General features: G+C 37.8%; 2 protein-coding genes across 3 annotated transcripts in view; both read left to right on the top strand.

Annotated features, from left to right (window-relative positions):
- Positions 1-8,057: 8,057 nt before the first annotated feature.
- Positions 8,058-25,923, top strand: part of ITGA1 (integrin subunit alpha 1) — a 166,319-nt gene continuing 148,453 nt past the window's right edge. The window contains exon 1 of one of the 2 annotated variants that reach the window (XM_002921554.4): positions 8,058-8,773. In XM_002921554.4, the coding sequence (XP_002921600.2) occupies positions 8,713-8,773 (61 nt within the window). In that variant the 5' untranslated portion in view covers positions 8,058-8,712. The remainder of the gene's footprint in view (positions 8,774-25,923) is intronic. The other variant, XM_034656939.1, reaches the window with a different exon arrangement.
- PELO (pelota mRNA surveillance and ribosome rescue factor) lies at positions 19,284-23,555 on the top strand. Its single transcript, XM_002921551.4, has 2 exons — positions 19,284-21,606; positions 21,895-23,555. Exons 1-2 carry the CDS (start codon positions 20,881-20,883, stop codon positions 22,324-22,326), a joined length of 1,158 nt encoding a protein of 385 aa, XP_002921597.1. The 5' UTR covers positions 19,284-20,880; the 3' UTR covers positions 22,327-23,555.

The following is a 25,923-nucleotide window of genomic DNA, read 5'->3' as shown; positions in this document are numbered from 1 at the left end:
TTTCCTTAGTGATTACAATTAACATCTTAACTTTAAAAAATCTAGTTAAAATTAATTTCAATAGTAAACAAAAATTTTGCTCCAACATAGTCCCATCTCCCCCTTCTTTTGTGCTTCTATTATCATGCAAATGCCATCATATTAATTACAAGTCCATCAACATAGTATTATAATTACTGCTGTCATGTGGTTATCTTTTAAATGTGATAAGAGAAAAGAAACAAAATATGTTTGTATTTTCTTCCACAGTTATATATTTAATTAATTTTACTGGTGTTCTTTATTTCTTCACATAAATTTGAGTTATGGTCTAGTATCTTTTCACTTCAGAATGAAAGACTCCTTTAGTATATCTTGGAGGGTAGTTCTGCTAGCAATGACTTGTCTCAGTATTTCTGTATTTGAGAATATCTAAATTTCTTTTTTGAAGAACAGTCTTGCTGGGTATGTTTAATAGTCTTTTTCTTTCAGCAATTAGAATATGTCCTCCTACTCTATTCTTGTCTTTATGATTTCTGAAGAGAAGTCAGCAGTAAATATTATTGAGAATCCCTTGTACATGGTGAGCACTTTTCTCTTACTGTTTTCATTATTCTCTCTTTCTCTTTGGCTTCTGAAAGTTTGACTATGATGAGTCAAAGTGTGAAACTCCTTGGATTTATCTTAGTTTGAGTTATTAAGCTACTTGAATATGAATGTTAGTAATTTCCATCACATTTGGAAAGGTTTCAGACATTAGTTCTGCATATATGCTTTTTGGCCCCTGCTGTCTCTTCTCTGGGAATTTCATCATGCATATGTTGGTATACTTGATAGTGTCCCACAGGTCTCTGAACTTGTATTTATTTTTCTCAAAGAATAAGCTATATTTTTAAAATTTAGCTGCCTTTTTTGATTTAAAAAAACTGAAACTCTTTGTTTAATTTCAGACTTTGGAAAAAGTTGATTTCGACAATTTTTGCCAATGCTGTCATGACTTTTATAGAGGAATGGATATTTGGAGGTGCATTACTTACCCCATAATTCCAGAAATGTTCTTATTGGCAGCTATGTTGTATTCATGGGTAGTCATATGTGGATTGATTCGGGCCATCCCTAAGCCAACGCAATAGCTGGCTATTGTTAATGATCCTGGTATGGATGATATATTCTGCTTACTTAACAGCAGCTGGTAGGTCCATGAATAATAGGGAGGTACTGAATAGACTCCTATGCAATTGCTAGGTGCTAGCAAATGAAGCGCTGCTTTAAATATGGATTGGGCCATGTCTGAATGCTTTCCACCCTTGTCTTTATAGTAGCTCTATGTCCAGTTTTTCCATCTCAGGCTCTACCAATTTCTCTCCATTCTTATATCCTTTATGACTTTTTCGCCCAAGGAATTCAACAACCTTCTATAGCTTCTGTGAAAATTAAAACTCATTCTTTTGGTCATATATTCGTACATTTTTCTTTTCTTCTCAGCAGGAATTAAATTTTTTTAAAAAGGCAATTCAAGGGGGAGGGGTCAGGAAGAGGAGAGGGAAACACTGAATTATCCCTTTGTGTATTGAAAGCTCAAGAGAAAAAATGTAGTATAAAAATAGTTTCCTTTTTTATACTTCTTATTTTTTGGACTGAAATTCTTCTCTGCAATATAAATATATAGTTGCTTAATTAATATTATCATTTTTATTAGCCTTACTAATACACTAATATTAGAATTACTGGTCCTATTACTTTTAATGGCTCAGATTAATAGCTCCATAGCAGGTATCTTAAACTCTTCTCTTGCTCCCTTGTAGTACATCTGAGCCCACATGAAAGAAAAACTCAGGCAGATCCTGGTATTTATGGCCTTAGAAACTAGTTTTCCCAGCCAGTTCAAATCTTGCCTCACAGTGCTTCCATCTTCATTGCCTACTCACACTTACTTGTTCATTCTTGCTTTACCCTGGCAGTTTAGTGGGCTTTTGACTCCCAGTCTCTGGCTCTATCTTCTTGGCTGCCCACACTTTCCTTTTCTGGATACAGATCACCTAATCATGGCTCTTTCATGAAAAGCCCCTGGATCTCCTCTTTCAGTGCAAGGCCTTTCAAATCAGTCCTCACTACACAGAACAAAGACTTGGATAATTATGAGTTCGTGGCTCCCTTCATCCCAACTTTGGGACCAAAAGGCATAAAATGTCCAACATTGGCAGTATATCTTTAATGTTTACATATCTACTCTATGTGTCCAGTTGGAGTATCTAAAAGTTCTTTTGGAATTGTGATAGTGGTTTCATTTTCATCTTCTTCAAAGTTTAAAAGGATCACCAAAGATTATTATTGTGGATTATTTGTACTCTTTGGTCAGAGATAAATGTCCAACCTTCCACCTTTATTTTGCTAGTGCATATAATTGTATTTATTGATAAGAAATAGGGGCGCCTGGGTGGCACAGCGGTTAAGCGTCTGCCTTCGGCTCAGGGCGTGATCCCGGCGTTACGGGATCGAGCCCCACATCAGGCTCCTCTGCTATGAGCCTGCTTCTTCCTCTCCCACTCCTCCCTGCTTGTGTTCCCTCTCTCGCTGGCTGTCTCTATCTCTGTCAAATAAATAAATAAATAAATAATCGTTAAAAAAAAAAAAGAAATAATAATAAATTTCCTTAAAGAAGGCATTGCATTAAAATTCAGGGACTAGAAGGTTCACAGTATGCCTCATGGCTTTAATATATTTCATTTCCTCTACTACAAAAATTAGAGTAAATCATACCACTTCAGAAAACATACGAGAGGAAAAAATTAATACAGAGTAGAAAATGTCTTTGCATATGTTACTCAGAACTATGAAAATATTCTATGCTTATAAGAAGTCCAAATTCTTTGGCACCCTTTGAAGATCCTTTCAAATCTGGTCAGAAATTCACTTGCGTTTCTTAACTTTTATTCCATTCTATTCATCCATTTCATGCTGCCTTTGTCTGGAATGCCCATTGTCCTTTTCTTCCGCCTGTGAATATCTCTCCCCATTTCCTGCAAGACTACATTTCAGTGCCATAATCTCTTTGAAGCCCTGTCTTTTTCTTCCTGTTGACTTTATGCTCTGTTCTGTGGCCCATCAGACACAATTAGAAAGATCATTCTACGCATATCTCTAGGTACCTTGTGAATGTTCTTGAGGATAGTGCCAAGCATTTCAACATCTCTGAATGCTGGGGTCCAGAAGACCTCCTGCTGCACAGAGGTAACAGCATAAATGTTCGAATGTTTGAATGAATGAATTACATGGGGGCAGATGCTGCATGCAATAAAAATGAGTAATTGACTGTCTTGGTATAAGTTATGGTCTAGTAGAGCAGAAGATAAATAGCCACATAATTTGTAAAACAAGCTATTTAATTGTTATTATTTCAAAGCCAAATAATAGACTCCCTTTCTCTTGATGTATTTATTTTTTATTAACTACAAGAGTATTTCCCCACATATATAGTGACCGAGCCCTATTACAAGAAATATCAATCTTCTTGGTTTAATTACTATGTAATAATCTATTTGTTCCAGTCCTGAGATTTTAGAGCCCACCTTACTTGCTTTAACTCTTTACAAACTGATGAAAGGAAAATAATTACATTAAATCAATCTGCTCAAATAATCCCAGAATTTACTAATAGCTTAAAAAATAATTAACTCACATTGCAAATTAAGGAATCTGGCAATGCAGCTAAAATGCTACTGCTCATTAGTGATGGTTATTGTGAGTCAAGAGTGCCATGACTTAAATATTCTTGCTAGGGCACCACCCTGGTACTCCCTCCCCAATGAGGCCCTAGTGTGTCACTTATGTTGAAGTCTGCCAACAAGTTTTAGGAGTTTCCTACAGTGTTTAGAACTGTCCTTCATCAGGATTCTAAATTCAGTTTTTTTTTTTCCTAAGTACCAGTTGCCCAAATGTCTTTGGACCAAGTTTCTGGCATAGACTTGTTCAGGAAATAGGGTGGGAGGGACACCTATTTTATATTTTAAGTGAAAAAACATTTGCACAAGAACATTATGCAATAACAAAAAAAGAAGAAAAGAAAAGGTTTGGTCGGTAGTGAAGTTAAAGCTACACATCATTGTGACTTTGTTTAGGTCATAGAAGAAGTAATCATGGGTTCTTTCAAGTTGAAGTAATAACACAAATATGGTAATTCCACTAGACTGCTTAATTTAACAGGCTTAAAATGAAACATGTCAATGTTATAATTGAGAACAAAACTGCTTGTTTTCTCTCTCTAGTTCCAAGTGAAAGAAATTAATGGACAGCAGATTTTCAGTAGAAAAACAAGTGTTCTACCCATTTTTGCCTCTGCAGAAAATAGCCCTGGAGTCCAGTACACAGCAGGAACTTAAGAATTATTCAACTCTGGTGCCTGAGTGGCTCAGTTGGTTAAGCCTCCAACTCTTGATTTCAGCTCAGGTCATGATCTCAGGGTCATGAAATGGAGCCCCATGTCAGGCTCCGTGCTCAGCAGAGGGTCTGCTTGAGGTTCTCCTTCTCCCCACCCCCAACCTCAGGCTCTCTCACACTCTCTCTCAAATAAGTAAATAAAATCTTTTAAATAAATAAATAAGTAAATAAATAAATAAATAAATAAAAATTATTCAACTAAACTAAGTTGCCCATATGAGTTAGCTCTGTGAGTTAGCGTCACTGTCTTGGAGAGCAACTCCCTGAATATATACATAGTAAAATTTAAAAACCTGAAACTTTATGAAATCTTAACAGAAGCAGCTTAGACAATACTACCTACCCTTAATACCTCGGAGTTGAGGAGGGGGGAAGAAAGCACTATTTGAAACTGTACTGAAATGTATTTTAAACCTCATATTTAACTTTTTTAAAACATCCTGCAATGTTTTTCTTATAAAAATCTGTTATTTTAACATAAAAATTTTTTAAAAGTATTTACTATTGAATAAAACTGATACCACCCGTCTACCCAGATGGGAGTACCTTATTTATCCTGTGGCTTTGAGAACCCATGATCTAACTACCAAAGAACCCTGGCCTTCACCAGAAGCAGAATTCTTAGACCCTTTCCCGTTCCCAACACCTTAGTGAAATGTTATTTTCTTGTTAAAAAATCCCCTTGACGTCTAGCTAATTTGAAAAGTAAATCCTTGTTAATGTCATAATGGCTTCTGATGTCTTAATGTATACTTATTTTATGGGGATATCTTCAAGATAATTCCCTAATACAAAGTAAGGATTCCAGGCGAGGATTCCAGAAATAATAACAAGAGCTGATAGAGGTGATTTTGGCCAAACTAACGCTCTCTCTTGATGCCCATCAAATGGCGTCACTTCTTATGGCCCACAACACACAAACCCTGTCCTATATTCCCACTGTCTAATTCTAATTCTCCCCAACTGGGAAGAAGAATTATTCATTTCTATTTACTTTAATCCAGGCATTTTGCTAAATGCTTCATAGATTTGTCTCATTTAATCCTCACAATAATCTTCAGAGAGAGGCAGTATTTTTATCCCCATTTTATGTTTGAGAAAACTGAACCTCACAGAAGCTATATAACTTTTCCTAGATCACATAGCTACCACATGGTGGCTCCTAGGCATGAATCCAAGATGTTTAACTCAAGAACCTACTTACTCCAGTAATTATACTTGTAATATATTAGATTACCTCTGAGGAGAATACTTTAGTATGAAATGTATGTTTTTATTTTTGAGATATTAATCCCAATTACTTTTGCGTCATTTTATAGACTCCATATTCTAAATTCTTAATCAGTTCAGTCTCTAACCTCTCAAGGTACTTCTAATTTTCACCCATATTTCCAAACTGTCAAAGAGACCTGATCAGATTCGATCTCAATTAAAATAGAAGAGTACATCGTACAAAATCTAGAGCTTAATATTTGCTGTCAAGTGACTCCATGTAATGACTAGTTTTTGACCCTAGTCTTTATCTTCTCTAAGCTTCAGTTTACTCAATATGATGTCTTCCTGTCAGGATAAAATTGGTTAACAGAATATCTTGCCTGACTTTGATTTATGTTTTGAATTACTGAAGTTCAGAAAATGAGCACTGATTCTAAATTTAATTCTCCAGCAATTGCTATTTTCTCAGTCTTTATATTTGCATTGATGTGAAATGAGGAAGATTAATAAATATTGCCATAGATTCATAACACATATAGAAGTTAACTTTAACCACAGCACTGGTAGTGCTGATTATCACCATTAGTTTGCAAGTCCTAGAGAAGATTTTCAAAAATTTAGATTCAAAGTATTTATTAACCCCCAAAAAGAAAGCTAAAGGTCCCAGTAATTGTAACCTTAGTCATATTATAAGTATGTTTTAACCCTACTTTATTTCAATAAGCTATAATTTTATAATTTCTCTTTTCATTTCTAATTCGATAATACTTTAATTCTAGAGCCCCATATATTCATATGTATGTACGTATGTACACATGTATATACACGTATACACAGAGGTTTACAAATATACTCACACACTATTATATGTTTATGAAAACACTGAGCAATTTGAAGAGATATTTTGGAGAAAGTATTTATCATGTTCTTTAAATGTCTACGCATTAATCAGTTAATCAGTATTTGATTATTGTGCAAAGCCCCATGGGCCATACTGAGAAGCAAAAGACATAACTGAAACTATAGACAGGGAGATGAGATGTACAGATTACTTGTCAAGGCGTTCCCAGGAAAGGAACAGCAGGAGGCAGGGCGATGATACAGGTTAATTTAGATGGGTTGGAAAGCCAAACTGGAATATGAGACCACTGAATGCAGGCAAAGGAGCATAAGTAATGTCTAATGGGTTTGAACTGTGATCCAACATGAAATTTTTCTAGAGATTTATTTGTGCAGTTTTGAAAATAGGACTAAGAAATGAAAATATGAAAGCTGGAAACAGGGGATAGTGTTTTAAATATGTTTATTGGGTAATCATTTCGTACATCAATTAGAAGAAGAATTCCTTAGCTCTTATGGGTCATGTTACTGAGATTTGATGGCCTTGAACCTCTCAGGGCTGCATGTCCTATTTTTTTTATCTTCATTACATTTCTTTACCTTTTATTTTTTCCAACCTTTAGACCCTGCAATCTTCTATTTGGTGGCAATCTATTCAATCATCTCTGTGGGCTTCTCCCTTCCCTTCTCTTGGGTTACCTGTGCTGTCACCTGGATTGTGTTCTAGGCAGAGTCCTCCTTTGGGTGGCAGTCTTGTCCTGCCTAGCCCTCGTCCTGAGAGATAATTAGTTGTTGCTTTTAATTGAAATGAATTGATTTGATTCCCTCCACCACCTGTAAACACAAATCCACTTATACACTTCTTCCCTTTCTTTGAAATTCTCAAAACCATTAAGACACAGCTGCTTCAAACAAAAAACAGCAAGTGAAGCTAACATATGAATGTGGCTCTTGACTCAGGGAGGTTGTACAACTCATCCAACAAGGAAGGGAAGAATTGCAAATTCTTAAGCACCTTCTGGCCTGGTCTCCCCAGATGGGGTAACAGTCTCCAACATTTTGACCTGTCAACTTAAAGTCCCAATTTTCAGTTCCCTAGAGAGTGGGATTGGGGGAGGAAAGAGTAACATGAGCATGATTTAATGCACTCTTACTTTTAAAAGTCTATAACAAGAAGAAATAAAACAGTGTCCTGAGTTCTTTATTAGATTCAATTCCCAGTATAAAAACATCCTAATTCAAATTAAACAAAATAGCCCACACACATAACCATTTCTAAGGAGACTGTTTGCCTCCCTTCATTAACCTCCCTCTTCTCTCTTGCATTTATCTTTCTCCCTTTCTTTTTCTTTTCTCACATTCTTGTTTCTTTCTCCTTTTCTCCCACTTAAAGTCTTCCCAAAGAAAAGTCTAGCTGCAACCACCTTTTAACCACAAATCACCATAAACGAAGCAAACTCTACATAAGCGAAAGCAAAACCCTTTGTGGGGGCGTGTCTGAGTGGAAGCCCCCTCTGCACAACTCTCTCTCTCTCTCTCTCTCTCTCTCTCTCTCTCGCTCAGTGCTAGACAACAGCACAGCGAAGTTCAAGTGTCCGCAGGAGAGGGAGGTGGGGATACCAATGTGCTCCCTTTCAGAGACTAATTCCTTCTGCGCAATTTGACCCCAAGAAAGCAGCCTTCCCTTAAGGGCCAAGGAGCTCCGGCACTATGAAAGTGCCCTCCCTGCTAAGACCCAGGGAGAAGTAAGGGGTGTGAAGGCGGGGCCATGGGTTGGAGACACCCTCCCAAAGGTCCAGCCCTAGCCCGCCTTCCTACCACCTTAAGGAGCTGGCACGGAGAGCGGGATCACCCTCTCAATGAAAGGCAGATGTCCCTTTAAGGTTTGCTTTGCAGTCCATGGACTTTAGCCTAAACACGAACCCGCGAAGCTGGCTTTATTTGTCCATGTCTCGGACAGAGCCTGGGAGGCTGCCAGTGGGACTTCAGAGACCGAGCGCGCGAAGGGGCGGGCGATGGGGCAGTAAGTCTGGGATATGAAAAGCGTGGAAAGGACCTAGAGGCATTCGTCGAAAACACAGGAAATTCACTCTTCGGCTTCTGGGCGCCGCGACTGACCGGGGCCGGAGACTGAGACCTGCGGCGGCAGAGTGGCCCAGAGCGCGCGGCTCCCGTGCCCAGTCCTGCCGCGTCTTGCCCTCCGATCCAGCGATTACCCCGGGCTCTGCGGGCTCCCCGGCCATGGCCCCCCGACGCCAAGCCAGCCCAGGGGTCGCTGTCGCCTGCTGTTGGCTTCTCACCGGTGAGCGACCCTGTTTTTCTCTGAGCATCTGCGTGCGGGGCTCCGGGCTACTTGTGGGTAGGGAGATACAGATTGCTCTGGCCCAGAGAGGTGGAGGGAGCGCCGGTTACTTGGGGACACTCCAGGTAGTCTGCGTAGGTCCGAGTACAGAAAGGAGTGTCTGCATTTCGGTTTTGATACGGTTTTGATGTGTTTCAAAACCTTCCCCCGCAATGGTAGGAGGGAGACAGTGGTGAAAACTTTACACGGTAGAAATGACTTTACAATTAAAGTTGTTAAGTTGTTTTGACATTTTACATTGTATTTTAGTACTTTGGTGAATGGCATTCCCCCACCTTTTCTTTTTCTTCTTTTTATTTTTTTTTTATTTTTTTTATTTTATTTATTTATTTTTTATTTTTTTGGAGGAAGGTAACTAGAGGGCGCCGGATTTATATGCAAAGTTCCTACCATCAGGTTACTCAAGAATGGACATTATTGCATTTTCTTGCTGTCAACTATTCAAGATCTTTTCTGCTACAGAACGAGGAAGGAAAGGAATGCAAGGCAAAATTGCTTTTTGTTCTGAAATGATGTTTCTATATAAGGAGGAGGAACACTTTGAAATTGAGAAAGGGATAGTCACAGAGCAGACTATTTTTTTAAATGTAAAATACAGTGTTGTTTACTTGTGTATAAAAGGTATTTTTAAGGAGGGACTTGGAAAAAAAAACTGGAAATGCAAAGTTACATCCGATTTAGAAAAAGGTTGAATCATAGCATTTTCTAAGATTTTCCAAATGATTGACCCATGGTCAGATTTTATCAGATACTGAGGGGGAAAGCTGTAATGGTGAAAGAAAAAGGCAGATTGGTGAAGCTTTGTGTGAAAGAAAGTGACCTGATTAATGGTTAGGTTAATGGTTGGGTTTAGCATATCCTCAATATTCAATGTTCAGTGTCTTTACTGCTGGCATGTTTATTGGTATGAGTTAATTTAGCATTTTTCCATTAAAAACAGGGGTGATCCAGCCAGTTTACCTTGATTTAGATGCCCAAGCATTGTTAAGTCTTATGAAGATCACTGAGAAATGAATTATTCGCAAGCAAAACATTTTTTCGTAGTGAGGTGGTATTAAGAGATTATAAGCTATTGACTTTTCATCGAAACATTTTTCACTACTCAGGAAGTGTCCAGTAATCCAAACAGTAGTAACTTCTGAACAGCTTTACAGCCAGTGAATGTTTTAACTTACCAGCTACTGTCACTGCCCTTTACACTTATTTGACCTATGATGCCTCTTAAGCTCAAACTTTTTGGAGGTTGTTTGCATTTTGTTGTCGTTGTATAAAATCTGAAATTTTCTAACTATTCAAGTTGTACCTTTTTCATTTTACCAAATAAGTATTCACTAGTACAGAAAGGATCAAATGCAGTTTGCACATCCTCTAAAAAGACAAGAATGAAACTTAAAAAAATAGAGGTACTACTGTATTTACTCATGCCTAAAACAGTTGCAGTTGCATACTGTGGGTTTTCTGAAACTGTTGGGATAATATGCCTTGCTAAATGCAGAAAGGGACTTAAAGAATAATGCATAGATATTTCTAAATTATAATATTTAATTCCTTTGTGTGTGTGTATGTGTGTATATTATTCAATCATACTAAAATTTAGAATTTGTTGCATCAGAATCAATAGGTTCCTCATATGTGCTATATTTATGCCCATTTCACAACACAAGGGTCTGAAATTTGACTTCTTCCTCTCCTTTGCTGGTTTTCCAATCAGTCATCATATTGTCAGCTTTCCTGGAAACTTCTCAATTCATAGAATCCACACCTAACCTGTGGTCTCATCACCATACCTGCCCATGCACACTACCATAGAGAGCTTTTCTTGTTGCAAATCTGAATCTCTAATCTATCTTCTTAATAAGTAATTTTCATTATATCTTAGTCTTTTTAGTAAAACAAACAAACAAAAACACTTTCATGGTTCTTTATTGTCTTCAGATGAAATCCAAAATTCTCTACTGACCACTCACAGTTTGCCCTAATCCAGCACCCTCTCTCTACTACTATACCTGTATCAGTTACCTATTTCTGTTGTATCAAATTGCTATAGATTTATTGGCTTAAAACAAGACAAATATATTATGTTACAGTCCTGTAAGTTAGAAGTATCAGCGGGCTAAAATCAAAATGTGGACAGAGCTGTGTGTCTTCTGAAGGCTATATCAGGGAGAATTCATTTTCTACCCTTTTCTAGCTTCTAGAGGCCCCCTGCATTCCTCAGCTTGTGGCTCCATCCTCCATCTTCAAAGCCAGCAGAATAGCATTTTCAAATCTTTCCTTCTGACTCTGACCGTATAGCCTCTTTCTAATAAAGATCCTTCTAATTACATTGGACCCACTTGGATAATCCAGGATAATCTCTTCGTCTTGAGATCCTTAATTTAATCACATGTGCCAAGTCCTTTTTGCCATATAAGGTAACGTTTTCACAGGTTCTTTGCATTTGGACATGAACATTTTTGGGAGACCATTATTCTGCCTACCAAAACCCTGAAATGTAAACTTCCTGTTGATGTGGGAAAGACGTTAGAGCTCAAAGCCGACAGCCAAGGAAGAATTCTTGAGAAATCTTTGGTGCAAAAGGGTGATTTTATTAAAGCATGGGGACAGGACCAGTGGTCAGAAAGAACTGCAATGGGGTCATGAGGAGTGGCCCATTATATACTTTCAAGTTGGGAGGGGGTTAAGGATAGCATAAATCTCTAAGGAATTTTGGAAGCAAAGTTTCCGGACCCTGAGGGGCTAGCTATTGTTGGGAAAAGGTCATTTATTACCGTCTAATAAAACCTTAGTCATGAGACTAATGTATATCGGTGGGCCATATGCTTGGGTGATGCTTGCTGACACATATCTTGGGGGTTTAGAGATAAAGGAAATTTCCAAAGGAATTTTTGTAAGTTAAAGTAGACTTACAGGATCCTGAGGGAGGTGTTGCTCAGGGTAGGATTGCCTTTTGCCCTTACCAAAGTATTAACATCGAGGCAGTTGAGTCCCTAGAGAAATGTCACTCGGCCTGTTTCAAGGACTTGTCAGTGGGATGTAGGTAGTAAGGAAATTTAATAATTTTTCTTCTGCCTTTGTTTCCCACATCATTATGATAGCCAGTCACATTTCCTTACTTTCTACATAATCCTCATGCTCATTTTGCTACTGTGGATATGACCTTGTTGTTTTATATATCTAGAAAAGAACTCCACCCTTCCTTCCCACCACCCCCTGCCATCTAGATGAATTCTCTCCAGCCTTCAAAGATGCCATCTAAAGGAACTCTTTCCAGCCTTCAAAGCTGGGTTTATGTCATGACAACAAACCACCATCCCAATAAACTTCCCACTGGATAAAAAAAATTGTCTTGTATTAGCTTTTTAACAGTATTTTAAAATGATTTGTCAACAAAGATTATTATTTTATGTATGTCAAAGTCCCAGCAAAAAACTAGTGACACATATAAAGCATTTAACTAAAGAAAGTTTAATAAAGGGCTGTTTACAGAGACATTTAAAGAACTGACAAAAGATGGTGGAGTACCTCTTAGGCCTGAGGAGGTAGCAGAGTCAGGTTGACTGTGAGCTCGAGCTATGGGAGGGGGGCTGTTGGACAGGAGCTGGGGCATAAGACAAGGAATGCAGCTAGAGTTAAAATTGAAGCAAAGCCAGGAGGGAGCAGGAGAGGTAAATACCCCCTTCATTTCCTCCCACCCTCTAATGTCTTGCCCAACCCACTCATTGGCCAAGTCCAAATGGCAGAATTAGACTTTCTGGGGAATAGGGTCAGGACATAAAATAACTGAGAAAAACTATCACAATGCTGAAAGGCACATATTTATTGGGAATATATTATGTGTGAGGCCTTGTGCCAAAAACTTTGCATGTATTACTTTACTTTAATCTCAAAAAAAGGAAAATTTTAGAACTATTACCCATATATTAGATATGAAGAAACCAAAATGCTAAGAGATTAATTTGTCCAAAGTCCCAGGACTAGTAAATGGCAAAGCCTATGCTCAGCTTACTCTCTGATCTCAAATCTCCTGCTGTGAAATAATATGCCATATAAGCTATCAAAATGCAAATCCATTTCCTTCTTGCTCAACTCTCTGAATGTTAAAGCCAAGCATAACTGTCTAAAAAACTTTGAAAAGGACCTAATTAATGATGTGAGTCTGATATTTTTGTGACTTTTAGGTATATCATGAAATTAGATGATGTCCCACCCTATATTAATTATAACTCGAATAAGACTACTATCTCTGGCTATTAAGAATATATAGAATGACCCCTAATTGAGTTAAATGTCTCTCCTCTAGAAACATTTTAGTTAGCCTAAAAGCAAGGTGTCTTCCTTTGTGACTTTTTTCAGTTAAGATTTCCTATTCAAAATGAAGTCCATCGAGGTGATGGCTGAATATGGAAATCAGATACTTACCCATAACAAAGAAATGACCTCCAGTGGCACACAATGGACTGTCAGGAATTATTGAAGATGATGAAACTCCTTAGTCATTATGATGTATATAAAGGTAGCAATAAATTCATAGGATGTTTGTTTAATAAATAGGCATTGAGAGTAGCAATGAATATATGTTTAACTAGTTTACCAATTTTCTTCCCTGCTGTTGTGATGCTGTTTTGATGCATAAACTCTTGGGCCACAGCTTATAACTGTTGATTTTTACGTCCTTAGATGGATGCTTCTCTGCCTTAGTTCTTCCACCTCCAACCTAAGAAACTTCCCATTAGATTTAGAACTTACTGGATTTTCACATGTCCCTTAAAATATTTTGTAAAGTAGTAAAACATATTCAGAAAATTAGGGATCAAAATGCTATTCTTTACCTACACAATCTTTCTGTTTATGAAACACAAAATAGTGTTTTTGATTTCATGTTAAAAAATTGAGATATTTGGAATTATTGCCACAATGCTAAAATCAAAATACATTGCCTATCTGGAATGGTCTATGACTGGAGAATTGTATTCACTCTCAAAGCAAGTACAGAAGAGTATCAAGAGATGTAAATGAGCTGAATATATTCCCGTCAAGATTATTGAGCTTCTTTTAGCTCTTTTTTTTGGTGCCAGCTCCTCTGAGGTCTCCAGGCCTTTGCATAAGCAGTTGCTCACACTGCTTGCTTACCTCAAGTCCCCACATGAACGTCATTTCCAAGAAACCCACTGGGGTAAATTGGTCCTCCTCCCCCAGAAACATGTAAGCCCCTAGCGTCTTTGCTTCTATGCTATACCACATGAAATGGTTAATTACATATCTGTCTTCCCAGCTTGCTGTATGCTCTCTGAAGATACAGTTTATTATTCTTAGCATCGAAGTATAATAGCCACTTGAAAATTTGTTATTGAATGAATCTCAAAAGATAGACTAAAGACAAACTCATAAACACTTACGAGATCAGATTGTCTCTTCTACCTGTATCCTCACCTGGAAAAAAAAAATATATATATATATATATCCCCATATTTATATCTAATTGAACAAAAGACACCATCAATCGAAAATTGAATAATGCATCATTATTTTATTCACTACTAAGAAAAAAAATGCTGCCAATCCAATTACAATTGTTAGACTGTTAGATACCTCCTAGTTTCAGAGATGTTGAAAGGTGGGAAAATGTGCATCTGAAAATTACAAACATAACATACAGTAAATCTACATAGTAATTTTCTATCACATTTCTTTGTATTTTTAAAAATTGCATCATAAAACTTCAAACATATTCCTGGATACAAATGACACTCTTTCTGGATACAATGATATGACCCTTGTTCCTCTTCTTAGTTTTTTTCTATCTGATGTAGGGGATAATTGCTCCTCTGTCATCAGCAGCCTCACCAAATCCCAAAAATGAGCTTCATCTGAATATTCTGCCTCAGGAGAAACATGACGATAAAGTAATCAAAAATGTTCCAGTTGCACAGGATCAATGACTAGTTTTGGCAAGCCCTAAATTTCTGTCATAAATGGTGATTAGTGCTAGATGCTATACACATATGAAGGGACCTAATTTCTATCTGAGGTCTTCTATAATTTAAAAGGAAGATTAAAAAGACAACTAAGTCTTAAAAGGAGATTAAAATATATGCACTGGTTGGTATAAAGAATTCACTTTATGTGCAAAAACATTAATATTGTTTTATCCAAACAGTAGATCTTTATAAAAAAGTGAGAAATCTAATTTTTAAAAATGTTGTAATCCAAATAATTCAAATATTAAAAGTGACAACACATGCTTTTTATATCAATTATATGAGATCTGCTGAAATAAATAAATGCAGATTTTTAAATTTGAATAGGGTACCTAAATCACATTAGAATGTCAAATGATTAAGATGAATGGACTGCATATTTTATTATAAATCCTATATTCTTAATATGAAATTCAAATTACAGTATACTTTCAAAACTATTTTATTAGCTATAATTTCAACTTTAATACTAAAGCTTGAAAACACATGGGTATTGATCAGTCCTTAAAATTATACATTTTATTGTGGTATTATTGGTAAAATGATCCTGTATGGGGATACACACAAAAAGAAACACACCACTCATACATGCTTTTGTTGATAAGATTTTATTTGGTAGGAGGTTTTATATTGTTTTGTGACAATTACAAGTAATTATTTTTAATCACAGGAAACTTAGATAGTAACTGAGTACAAATTCCTTCAAAAAAAAAAAAAACCAAAGAACTTACCCTTTCCCTTTTCCCCTTTTGCCTGAATTAGCTGAATACTTCTCCCAGCTGTCCACTTAGCTTTGCTTGTGGAGGTCACATAGGCATCTCTGAACAACCTGAGTTTGGCACATTCTCTTTACATAAATGATTGCATTTATTACTAGATATTCATTATCAGAGCTCTGGCTTATTCTGCAAAGAATATTTTCTAAACAGGCATAATAAAACTGTCACTATACATTATTTACAACATTTTAAGATCTTTTCCTCAGTAAGATGTGTTTAAAATAACCATTTTCTTATGCAAACATGGGTATCTCAAAATTGAAATAGGTTTTTAGAAACTTACCTTAAGAGTAATCATCTTTTTAAAATTTTAGTAACATTATAAAACAATGTCTTCCTAATTTTAAGATGCTAGTGATAGACAAGTTAAAAATTCTGCATTAAAGGAGAACAAACAATTATGCATTCTTTCATGTAATAACTACGCTTATATAACAATTGCTGTGCTGGGTTTCAGGAACACAGACAAAAGATAGGCTCACAGTCTGAAAGAAAAAGGCAGTAGACAAGCAAAGAAGCAATGATGGGAGGAGCCTCCACAGTGCTCTAAGCAGAGGAAGGAAAAGATTAGTATGTGTTGCAGGACAGTTAAGTCTTGAAAAAAAATACTAGAAACGAGAACATTTACACAGCCCTCACTGTTCTACACCCAGGGTATTCAAACAAGATTTCCATTCTTCAGGAGCTCATAATCCCTACTGCTGTCGTACAAACCGTTTCTAACATACTATAATAATAAAGAAGTATTGTAATCCAGTTCACCAATGAGGTACACGAACTTATGCACTAGGGCTGACCTAAGGTTTCCCTGGAGAAGAGATACTAGTATAAATTAATAGTATCCAACAGATTATCCATCAGTCAACTTAACTGAACCAGTTGTTTTTCTAAGGCTGAATAATTATAATTGTGTTAAAGTGAGCCCTTGCCCCTTGCTTTGTCTGATCCAGGTTTCTAGCTTCAGGTCAAGCATTCTTAGAGATATACCACAGTATGTCACATGTTTATAGAACTCTACAGTTCACAAAATATCATAATCTCATTAGAACCTTATAAGGGTTATCAAATGAGAGAGGCAGGACAAATAATCTGATATAATCTAGAATGAAAAAATCAGGTTTGCAGATGTTAGGGGGCTTATCTAAAGTTGCTGTAATCTAGCTAGAAAAATCATGATTCATGTCTGCTGACTCTTGCTGTGCAGTATTAAACTTGGTATTGATCTTTTACCACTGCAGTGGACCTTAGGAAGAATAAAATTCAAAAGGTACTATGCAAAATTGAAAATAAATGTGATGGGGGAGATTATGAGTAGTGTTTTACTTTTTAAAAATATATTTGAAGCATAATCTTTACAATTAAAACAGTTTTAATTATTGAATTCAATACCCTCAATTCTTAAGTAAAAGAAACAGAGTTTCTAAGAGACTAAGGGCTGCCAAAAGTTAGAGTAAAAATAATTGACAGGGTAAGAATTACAATCCAGGACATTTGACTTCTAGCCCAGTTTTCTTTTTGAGACACTAGAATTATATCAAAAACAACAAATTAAAAACTTTTAATTCTAGAGAGATTAATACAAATAAAATAGAAAAAATAGATATAAAGTTACTGATATAAAGGTTTCTATTTTCAAAAAGCCAATAAGTAAATATAAAATTATAATTTAAAGTAACAAAGATAAATCATGGTTTTTTCCTCAGGATTTTGTGTATTTTGGTAAAAAATGAAAATGTCATATACTGCTATAACTACAGCAGTTTTACAATAAGAGGAATTACTTTTTACATACCATTATTAAGTGAACTATAGCTGATAACAATATCATGCCTTAAGTGTCTGTGATAACGTTCATATAGCTGCCACACCTTACATCTGATCCACTCAGCTTATCATCGATATATAAGTGCCTACTATGTGCAAGGGAATTTTCAAGGGTCAATGGGGGAATAACAGGATGAATCCACTCAGAGTTCTTAAGAAAGAAAAGCCAAGTAATCCAATTAATACAATGAATGGCTTCAAATGAGAGATAACATTTAAGCTGGTGCTTAAAAAGAAGTAGAATTTATAGAGACAGGAGTGAGAGGTAGTGACATTTTAAATAGAACAGCATGAGTTAAGGGCAGCAAGTAGACAGTTCCCAGGATGTACGGGAAACAAAGATTACTCCTGTGGAATACAGGTTGCTGGAGGGGGCAAGTGGAAAATAAAGCTTGTAAGGCCAAATCATGAGGCTTTGAATGCTAGGGAATTGGATTTTAATTAATAGGGAATGAGAACTCTAAATAACTCGAAATAAAAATGTAATTAGTCTGGAAATATTACCACACAAAAATCTGGGAGAAAACATTTGATCATTCAACAGTAAGCTCCAGTTACTAAAAAATAGTTCCATTTCAGATCAAATGATTCTATGAAAAACTTTGTAGTATGTTCAATCACTGAAGCACATTTATGTTTAAAAAAACAATCCATGGGGCACCTGGGTGGCTCAGTTGGTTAAGCATCTGCTTTCAGCTCAGGTCATGATCGCAGAATCCTGGGATAGAGCCCCACATCAGGGTGGGCCCTCTGCTCAGCAGGGAGTTTGCTTCTCCCTCTCCCTCTGCCAGCCACTCTGCTTGCTTGTGCTATCTCTCTGTCAAATAAATAAATAAAATCTTTTAAAAAATAAAAATAAAAAATAAGACAGCCCAAAGTAGTTTGGCCCATAATTTAAATAAAAATTTTAAAAGAACCACAGAATTAACAGTCAATGTGGGTTTCCCACGTTTTAAATGTAGAAATATATGCATATTTTTCTAAAATAGAGTATTAGATTTTTCTCAGGGTTTATAATGGTGACTTAGGCTGGGCAGAAGGAAAACTATGTTGAATGGATGAATACAAAGATTTTTTAAAGTAATAAAAAACAAGGAAGTGTCTGGTGCCTTTCAGATGCTCTCAGTTGGTTCCTAAACTGTGGGTCTTTAACTAGTAAAGGTGTCTTTAGGGGAAGTGGCGGGGGATGACAGCACATAATTTGTGGCTGCAGAGATGATTTTGAGCATCTATAATATAGTCTGTAGCACTGAACAGAGGAGGGGGGTGTAGAGTTAAGCAGGTCTGAATTTAAAAGCTGGTTATGTGATTTTGAATACATTTATTTTTCTGTTATTCATTTTCTTAATCTACAAAGTAAGGATAACAAATATTTACAGAAGAGAATTAGAAGAGTATAGGAGAGTACCTGGTGAATATTCAATAAACCATAGCTCTTCAAGAAAAACTTAACACTTCTTAAGATCCTACTGTATGCCTGCCACTGTGATTCTGTGGTTTTTAATCTTTGTCAGACTTTGGAGAGAAGTAAATTCTACTTAGAAAGGTGATCAAGGAGCAACTCAAAGTATCTCTCTCTCCCAGTTAGGAAATGTCCTTTGGAGAGGCAAGCCATCTTCACACTTTAGTGCAATCAGTTCCTTACTCAAAGTTGCTGGGTTTTCTTGGAAGTGGAAGAAGGCAGTCTGAGTTAGAAACTTTATGAGGGCACTCAGTATGACAGGAAGGTGTGAAAGAAGAGGAAAAGGAGGTAGAGAGCGAAAGGAAAAGCCACAAAACATACAATGGCTCTAATTTGTACTAGAGCTTTAGAAGGGATTTTTTGCCCCCCCCCCCCCCCCCCGGCCCACCATCTCTGAGGAAGATAACTGAGAGTATCAAGACTTGTGCCAAAGTCAGATTCCTCCTTTTCATTCTGGTCTCGTCAGTTCCGGGTGGTAAGATTCCCTTTCAGTGCCATACACAAAAGAGAAAGAGAATTGAGAAGGTATGTGGGTAGGATTTCTCTGTTCCCTTGTGTTTTTTGGGGTTTTTTGTTTTTGTTTTGTTGTTGTTGTTTTGAGATTTTATTTATTTGAGAGAGAGCGAGAGATCTAGCTCTCAACCAGAAGCGGTGGGAGAGGGAGAAGCAGACTCCCCGTTGAGCGTGGAGCCTGTGGGGTCTCAATCCCAGGACGCTAGAGGTTATGACCTGAGCTGAAGTCAGATGCTTAACCCACTGAGCCACCCAGGCGCCCCTCTCCATCTCATCCTAACTTTAAAGGAAACTCTGGTGGTCTTTTTCTATTCACTGATCTTGTTGAGGCAATCCTCACTTCTCAACCCCCCACCACCATAAAAATGCTAAATGACTTAAGGATTTTATTTAAAATCAATTTTGTAGCCCTTCAGTAGGGTTGGTCCTAGTAGATCAGATTTTCTCCACTTCCAATATCCTCAGCTCAATTTAGGCAGCGAAGATCTGGCCCTAAATTTTCGCGACCCAACCCCCAACCTAAACGTTTCACAGGCTACTGCGCTGCCTAAAGCGGGGACTGCCAATTTTGGATTGCGGGATTCCCAGGACTCTAGGGCACGTAACTGAGAAGTCCACCCAGGGGTAAATTCCACAGATGGTTTCTTCTCTCTCTGGGGCCAGTGCTTTAACATCTGGGATGGTCAGATCTTGCAGACACGGTAACTAAGCGCAGAAAACAGCTGGGCACGTTGCTCTGAGCCCAGACCGTTCTTAGAAACCGCTTCTGGAAATACCAACTCCGACAGACGTGCAGTGTTTGAATGCTGATAAGGCAAGCACAGTTTAGAACTTTGGGGCCAAGTCTGCACTTTTGAGAATTCCTTTTACTTTAAGTTTTAAATTTGGATTTACCCGGGGCAGAGAAGGTGTACAGTGGCAATTTCACGCAGCTGGAAAAAAAATTTTGCACTCACATACTCCCCAGATTCTGCACAAACAGTTTTGGAAGAGAAAACTTAGGAAGTCTAAATTCAGCATTAAAATAAACGACTCGCCACCAAAGATTCCGAGCACTTCCCTCTCGGTTTACTCTCCGGACGCACCTCGCGCTTAGTGCGCCTGCGCCCGCGCAAACTGCGACCCCGCCTCCTCTTTGGGGACGTAAAACGTGCGCCGAGAGGCAGAACGCGGGCTGAGCATGCGCCCTCATTGCATCAGCCACCGGGTCAGTGCTGGCGGCTGGAATGTCGGAGAAGACTCTGTTTGCTGCTGTGTCTCTCGGGCGGGTGTGGCGCGGTGTGCCGGGAGACTAAGAAAAGACGGGCTAGAGTAAGTGTTCCCTTCGGCCGCTTGAGTCGGAGCTAGAGTATTTCCTGCCAGGCAAGTGCTTGTAGGAACCGGACCCCGCCCCCTTCCCGGCCTAGACTCCCTTTCCCCTCCCTGTCCCTTTCCCATTAGGGACCCTCTCGTTTCCTCTTGTTTGGCCTGTGAACCCCCGCCGAGGTCATGAAGCTCGTGAGGAAGGACATTGAGAAAGACAATGCGGGCCAGGTCACCCTAGTCCCCGAAGAACCTGAGGATATGTGGCACACCTACAACCTAGTGCAGGTGGGCGACAGCTTGCGTGCCTCCACCATCCGCAAGGTACAGACAGAGTCCTCCACGGGCAGCGTAGGAAGCAACCGGGTCCGCACTACTCTCACTCTCTGCGTAGAGGCCATCGATTTTGACTCTCAAGCCTGCCAGCTGCGGGTTAAGGGGACCAACATCCAAGAGAATGAGTATGTCAAGATGGGGGCTTACCACACCATCGAGCTGGAGCCCAACCGCCAGTTCACCCTGGCCAAGAAACAATGGGACAGTGTGGTTCTGGAGCGCATCGAACAGGCCTGTGACCCAGCCTGGAGTGCAGATGTGGCGGCCGTGGTCATGCAGGAAGGCCTCGCCCATATCTGCTTAGTCACTCCCAGCATGACCCTCACGCGGGCCAAGGTAGAGGTGAACATCCCTAGGAAACGGAAAGGCAACTGTTCCCAACATGACCGGGCTTTGGAGCGGTTCTATGAACAGGTGGTCCAGGCTATCCAGCGCCACATAAACTTTGATGTTGTGAAGTGCATCCTGGTGGCCAGCCCGGGATTTGTGAGGGAGCAGTTCTGTGACTACATGTTTCAACAAGCAGTGAAGACCGACAACAAACTGCTCCTGGAAAACCGGTCCAAGTTTCTTCAGGTAAAAGTCTTATCCAAGGATAATTAAGAATGGGCAGAGGGAGTTGTATAAACTACTTTTAAGTTTTAGAACCGTACAAGAGGAGAAAGTGTTTACTGGACTGTGATTGTAAGTGAGAGAATGAAATGAAAAAGAGAGTTGTTAAATAGCCTGCTTACATAGTAAACTTTGCTTAAGTCCTCAAACATATAAAGCCTTATTTGTGCTTTTGGCTTTAGGTCATTGCAGACTGATTAATGGATACTCTTAAGAGATTCTTTTGTCTGACTTTCATAATTATGATTCTAGGTACATGCCTCCTCTGGACACAAGTACTCCCTGAAAGAGGCCCTTTGTGACCCTTCTGTAGCTAGCCGCCTTTCAGACACTAAAGCTGCTGGGGAAGTAAAAGCCTTGGATGACTTCTATAAAATGTTACAACATGAACCTGACCGAGCTTTTTATGGACTCAAGCAGGTGGAGAAAGCTAATGAGGCTATGGCAATTGACACATTGCTCATCAGCGATGAGCTTTTCAGGCACCAGGATGTCGCCGCACGAAGCCGGTATGTGAAGCTGGTGGACAGTGTGAAAGAGAATGCAGGCACAGTTAGGATATTCTCTAGTCTTCATGTATCAGGGGAACAGCTCAGTCAGTTGACTGGAGTAGCTGCCATCCTCCGCTTCCCTGTCCCTGAACTCTCTGACCAAGAGGATGATTCCAGTTCTGAAGAAGATTAATGATTGGACTTTGTAATTGAGACAAGCTGTGTCTCCATTGTTACATTTTCTTAGCATCCTGACAGAAAGCTGCAAGGCACTTTGTGATTCTTATAGGGATTTCTCATATATTTGGTCATAGGTATTTTGTGATTGGCAGGACATGTGTTCAAAGTAAACAATCAACTAAAAGGAAATAGTCTCCATGTACTACCATCTTTATTAATTAGGATAATTTATGTAGAAATTATGAGTTATTTGCAGTACTTAAAAACATTTTGTATATATAAGAATGCCTATATATTCTTTTAGATCATAAAATCCCAAATGTCATACTTTGAAATAAGTTTTCCTTAGGAAAAGCCTTTTAATATTTCATTATCCTCAGTTTACATTGTTTATTTTAATTCTGCATAGTGTTCTTTTACTCTGTTTAATGATCCCTTTCCTCCATTTCCTCTACACTTTTTTTTTATTTTAAATTTGCTGTTTTAAGTGATGGCCAAATAATTTGTAGACTTTTCTAGAAGACAAATTTAAAATGTTATTTTTCTTAAGAGACTTGTTAAATCAATTATATTACAAGTAAACTCTTGGTGGGTAGTTTTGTTTTTACGATTAATCATACTTGTTTCGGAGAACTGCTTAATCAGTTATTTTTGCATCATAGAGTTTTGATCTGTGAGGGATTCTCAAGATAAACTATTTGAGGTACCTTTATTTTTAAAATGCAGTTAAGGTATGTGATTTGCTCGTTATGTGGCTAATCAGTGCTAAAGCTGAAAGTAGTCCGTACTCTGGGCCCCATTTCTTTGCACTGCCACACTATTTATGTATTTATTTGGCTTATCCTAAATATATGTAGTACTGTCTTATATTTCCATGTGACGTTAGTCTGTGCTTGCACATTCTTATTGGACTCTCTACATCCTATTTTAGTGGGTGAGCAGGCCTGTTCAGAAAGTTTTATTAAATCACCTCATTAGTAGTATGTGGTAGTTGACTAAAACTCCAGTACTGTTTACTGTAATGAGGGAGTTTCTGCTAATACCTGAGAGTTTTAAATATTTTCATTCAGTACTTTGGATGTGCATTTTAAGAGTTAGAGAGGGATCCTTGGACTGGAATTGCATCCTGACCTTTTACAAACCTCAATTTAGCAAAATAAGTAGGAAAGGCATTATGAGGAAAGAGTGGTAATTCAGTTTGTAACACATTGGTACCTACTTCAAATACAGATCCTAAGTAAACTTTTGCTTGTCCTTTCTGTGTCTGGGCTTTTCTCCTGGGAAAAGTGCCATGTCTGGGGATTACTTTTTTTTATAAACTTCTAACTAATCTGAGTTTATTTTAATCTGTAATTAGAAATAGTTACTTTCATATACTTTAAAATCACATTTTTACATATCTATCTCCTAATCTAAAAATAATTTAGGTTGTCATTTTATTATAAGACCGTGGATATTTAAAATACTGGGAAAAGCATGTTATTAAATCATTTGGTAGGAGTATAGAAATGAAACTGCTAAGATCCTTAACATTAGAACCTGATTGATAATGACTTATCAGTAAGAATTTGGAGACTTGGGGCATATATTACTCTCATAATCTGTGCAGTACCGGTTATTCCTAGCTCTGTTAGTTACTGTATTGGAAATAAGGAGAAATAAAACCTCCCCATAAATTTGACCAGTACATTTTAGGTCAAAAGTTCTCAAATTTAGCTGTTAGCTTGAATTTGGGAGGTTTTGAAACTCACTACCCAGACTCGATCCCAGACTCAGTAACCTTTCATTCCTAAAAGTGGTTCTTTATACCTCTCCAGGTGATTCCGTTAGGTATCAAGATTTAGAATCACTGATTCAGGGCTTGCTATTCAAAATTGTGGTCAGTGGATCACCACCAGACTATGGACCAAGATCCTGAGAGATTATTAGAAACTGGAATATATAAAACTTCTCAAAATAAAAGTGTATTTTTTTTTTTTTTTTGGTCTATAAAGTACTTAAAATATCTTCAAGAATTCCTGTTTTTAAAAAGTTACGTTCTGGGGGCGCCTGGGTGCCTCAGTCAGTTAAGCATCCATCTCTTGATTTCAGCTCAGGTTGTAAGATGGAACCCTGAACTGGACATGGAGCCTGGTTAAGATTTTCTCTGTCCCTCTCCCTCTCATCCCCCCTCTAAAAAAAAAAAAAAAAAAAAAAAAAAAAATTTTACATTCTGTACCATTGTCAAGAGTATAAATCATGCATGTATAGGGTGAAATACCAAAATGGTGATAACATATAAAATTTAAAAATTACAATTTTTTTTTTTTACTGTTTTCTGAAAAGCAAAATGAACCATAAGTCTTTGGAAATCATGTTCAGTAGTCTAATTCATTAATATGAATGTTTAATACAACTGCTATTCATTAGTAAGGAACCATTTGGTTACAAATGGAAACACCTCTCAAGGCAATGTTGTAGTATAAATTTCCATTTACCATCATTTACCATCCAGTACTTGTAAACAAAGATTTGTGACACCCCCCCCCCCCCCCCCCCCCCCCCCNCCCCGCCTCCCCACAGCACAATAAATGAGAAGCTGGCAGATTGTTTCATTTTGCTCTAGGTGTGAAATGTATCAGGTGTATTTTGCTCTTCATGGTCCCCCATTTATATGTTAAATATTTTGCTAGCTTTATGTCTGGATTGTTGATTCTAGATTTCATTTTCATTTCTCTCTTATATACAGGTTGGATATTTTTCCACCCAGATGCCACTACAGTAGCTTTGTCAAGCTAATTTTCCTTTATCTGCCTATTTTATGTCGTTAACTTTATTTTCCTTTTTTAATCCCTGTGACTAGTTCACTTAACTTCAAATTATCTTTAACAGAAGTGAGTCACAGTTTCTGCAATTCATATATTCTGGAACTGAAATTTCCTTCATTGCTAAAAATAAAAGTACACAGATGAATGGTACATATGTGAATTCCCCAAAGTAAAAGCTGTTAGTAGGGAAAGGAGTATTGTGCTTTTAAGTCAGATAGTTTTCCAAGCAAATAAGATTGGATGTTTCCGTTCAGTATCAGAATATGTTGAATTGCATGTTGAATAGGTGTTTCTAAGGTGATTCTGAGTGTTTGAGGAGAAAGAAACTCTTGGCCTATGTCCAGATCCTAGAAATGGTGCATCTATTTATATTATACCAGTCATTAAGAGTGATTTAATTTTATCCATTTGGTTTTTAGTGCCTACTTAGATCCAAGCACTGAGCTGGGTTTAGGAAAGGCAAACGTGTCAACAAATCACTGTTACAAAAGCAACTTATGGAAAGTGTAAGCACAGAGTTGGAAGGGGTCACTTTTAGGAGGAACTGTGGAGCTGGAGCCAGTGAATTTACCTAAAATCGTGAGAGGAACCCCAGAGAGGTTATTGGGAAGAGGAGAGGAGCAGGGTATGCTAATCACATTAGATCCTCTGTGCCACAATAAAGAGTGGTTGACAATAATGAGAAACCACTGAAAAGTTTAAGCAGGAGAATGGCACGTTTGCATTTCACAAATACAACTATTCACCAGTATCAAGGACTGAAGGGATCAGGCAAGAAGGAGGAGGAGACAAGAAGACTGGTT

Source organism: Ailuropoda melanoleuca, chromosome 3 (genome assembly GCF_002007445.2).
Source record: "Ailuropoda melanoleuca isolate Jingjing chromosome 3, ASM200744v2, whole genome shotgun sequence".
Classification (NCBI taxonomy): domain Eukaryota; kingdom Metazoa; phylum Chordata; class Mammalia; order Carnivora; family Ursidae; genus Ailuropoda; species Ailuropoda melanoleuca.
Note: the sequence above shows the minus strand (reverse complement) of the source record. Positions and strands in the feature narration are given on the sequence as shown.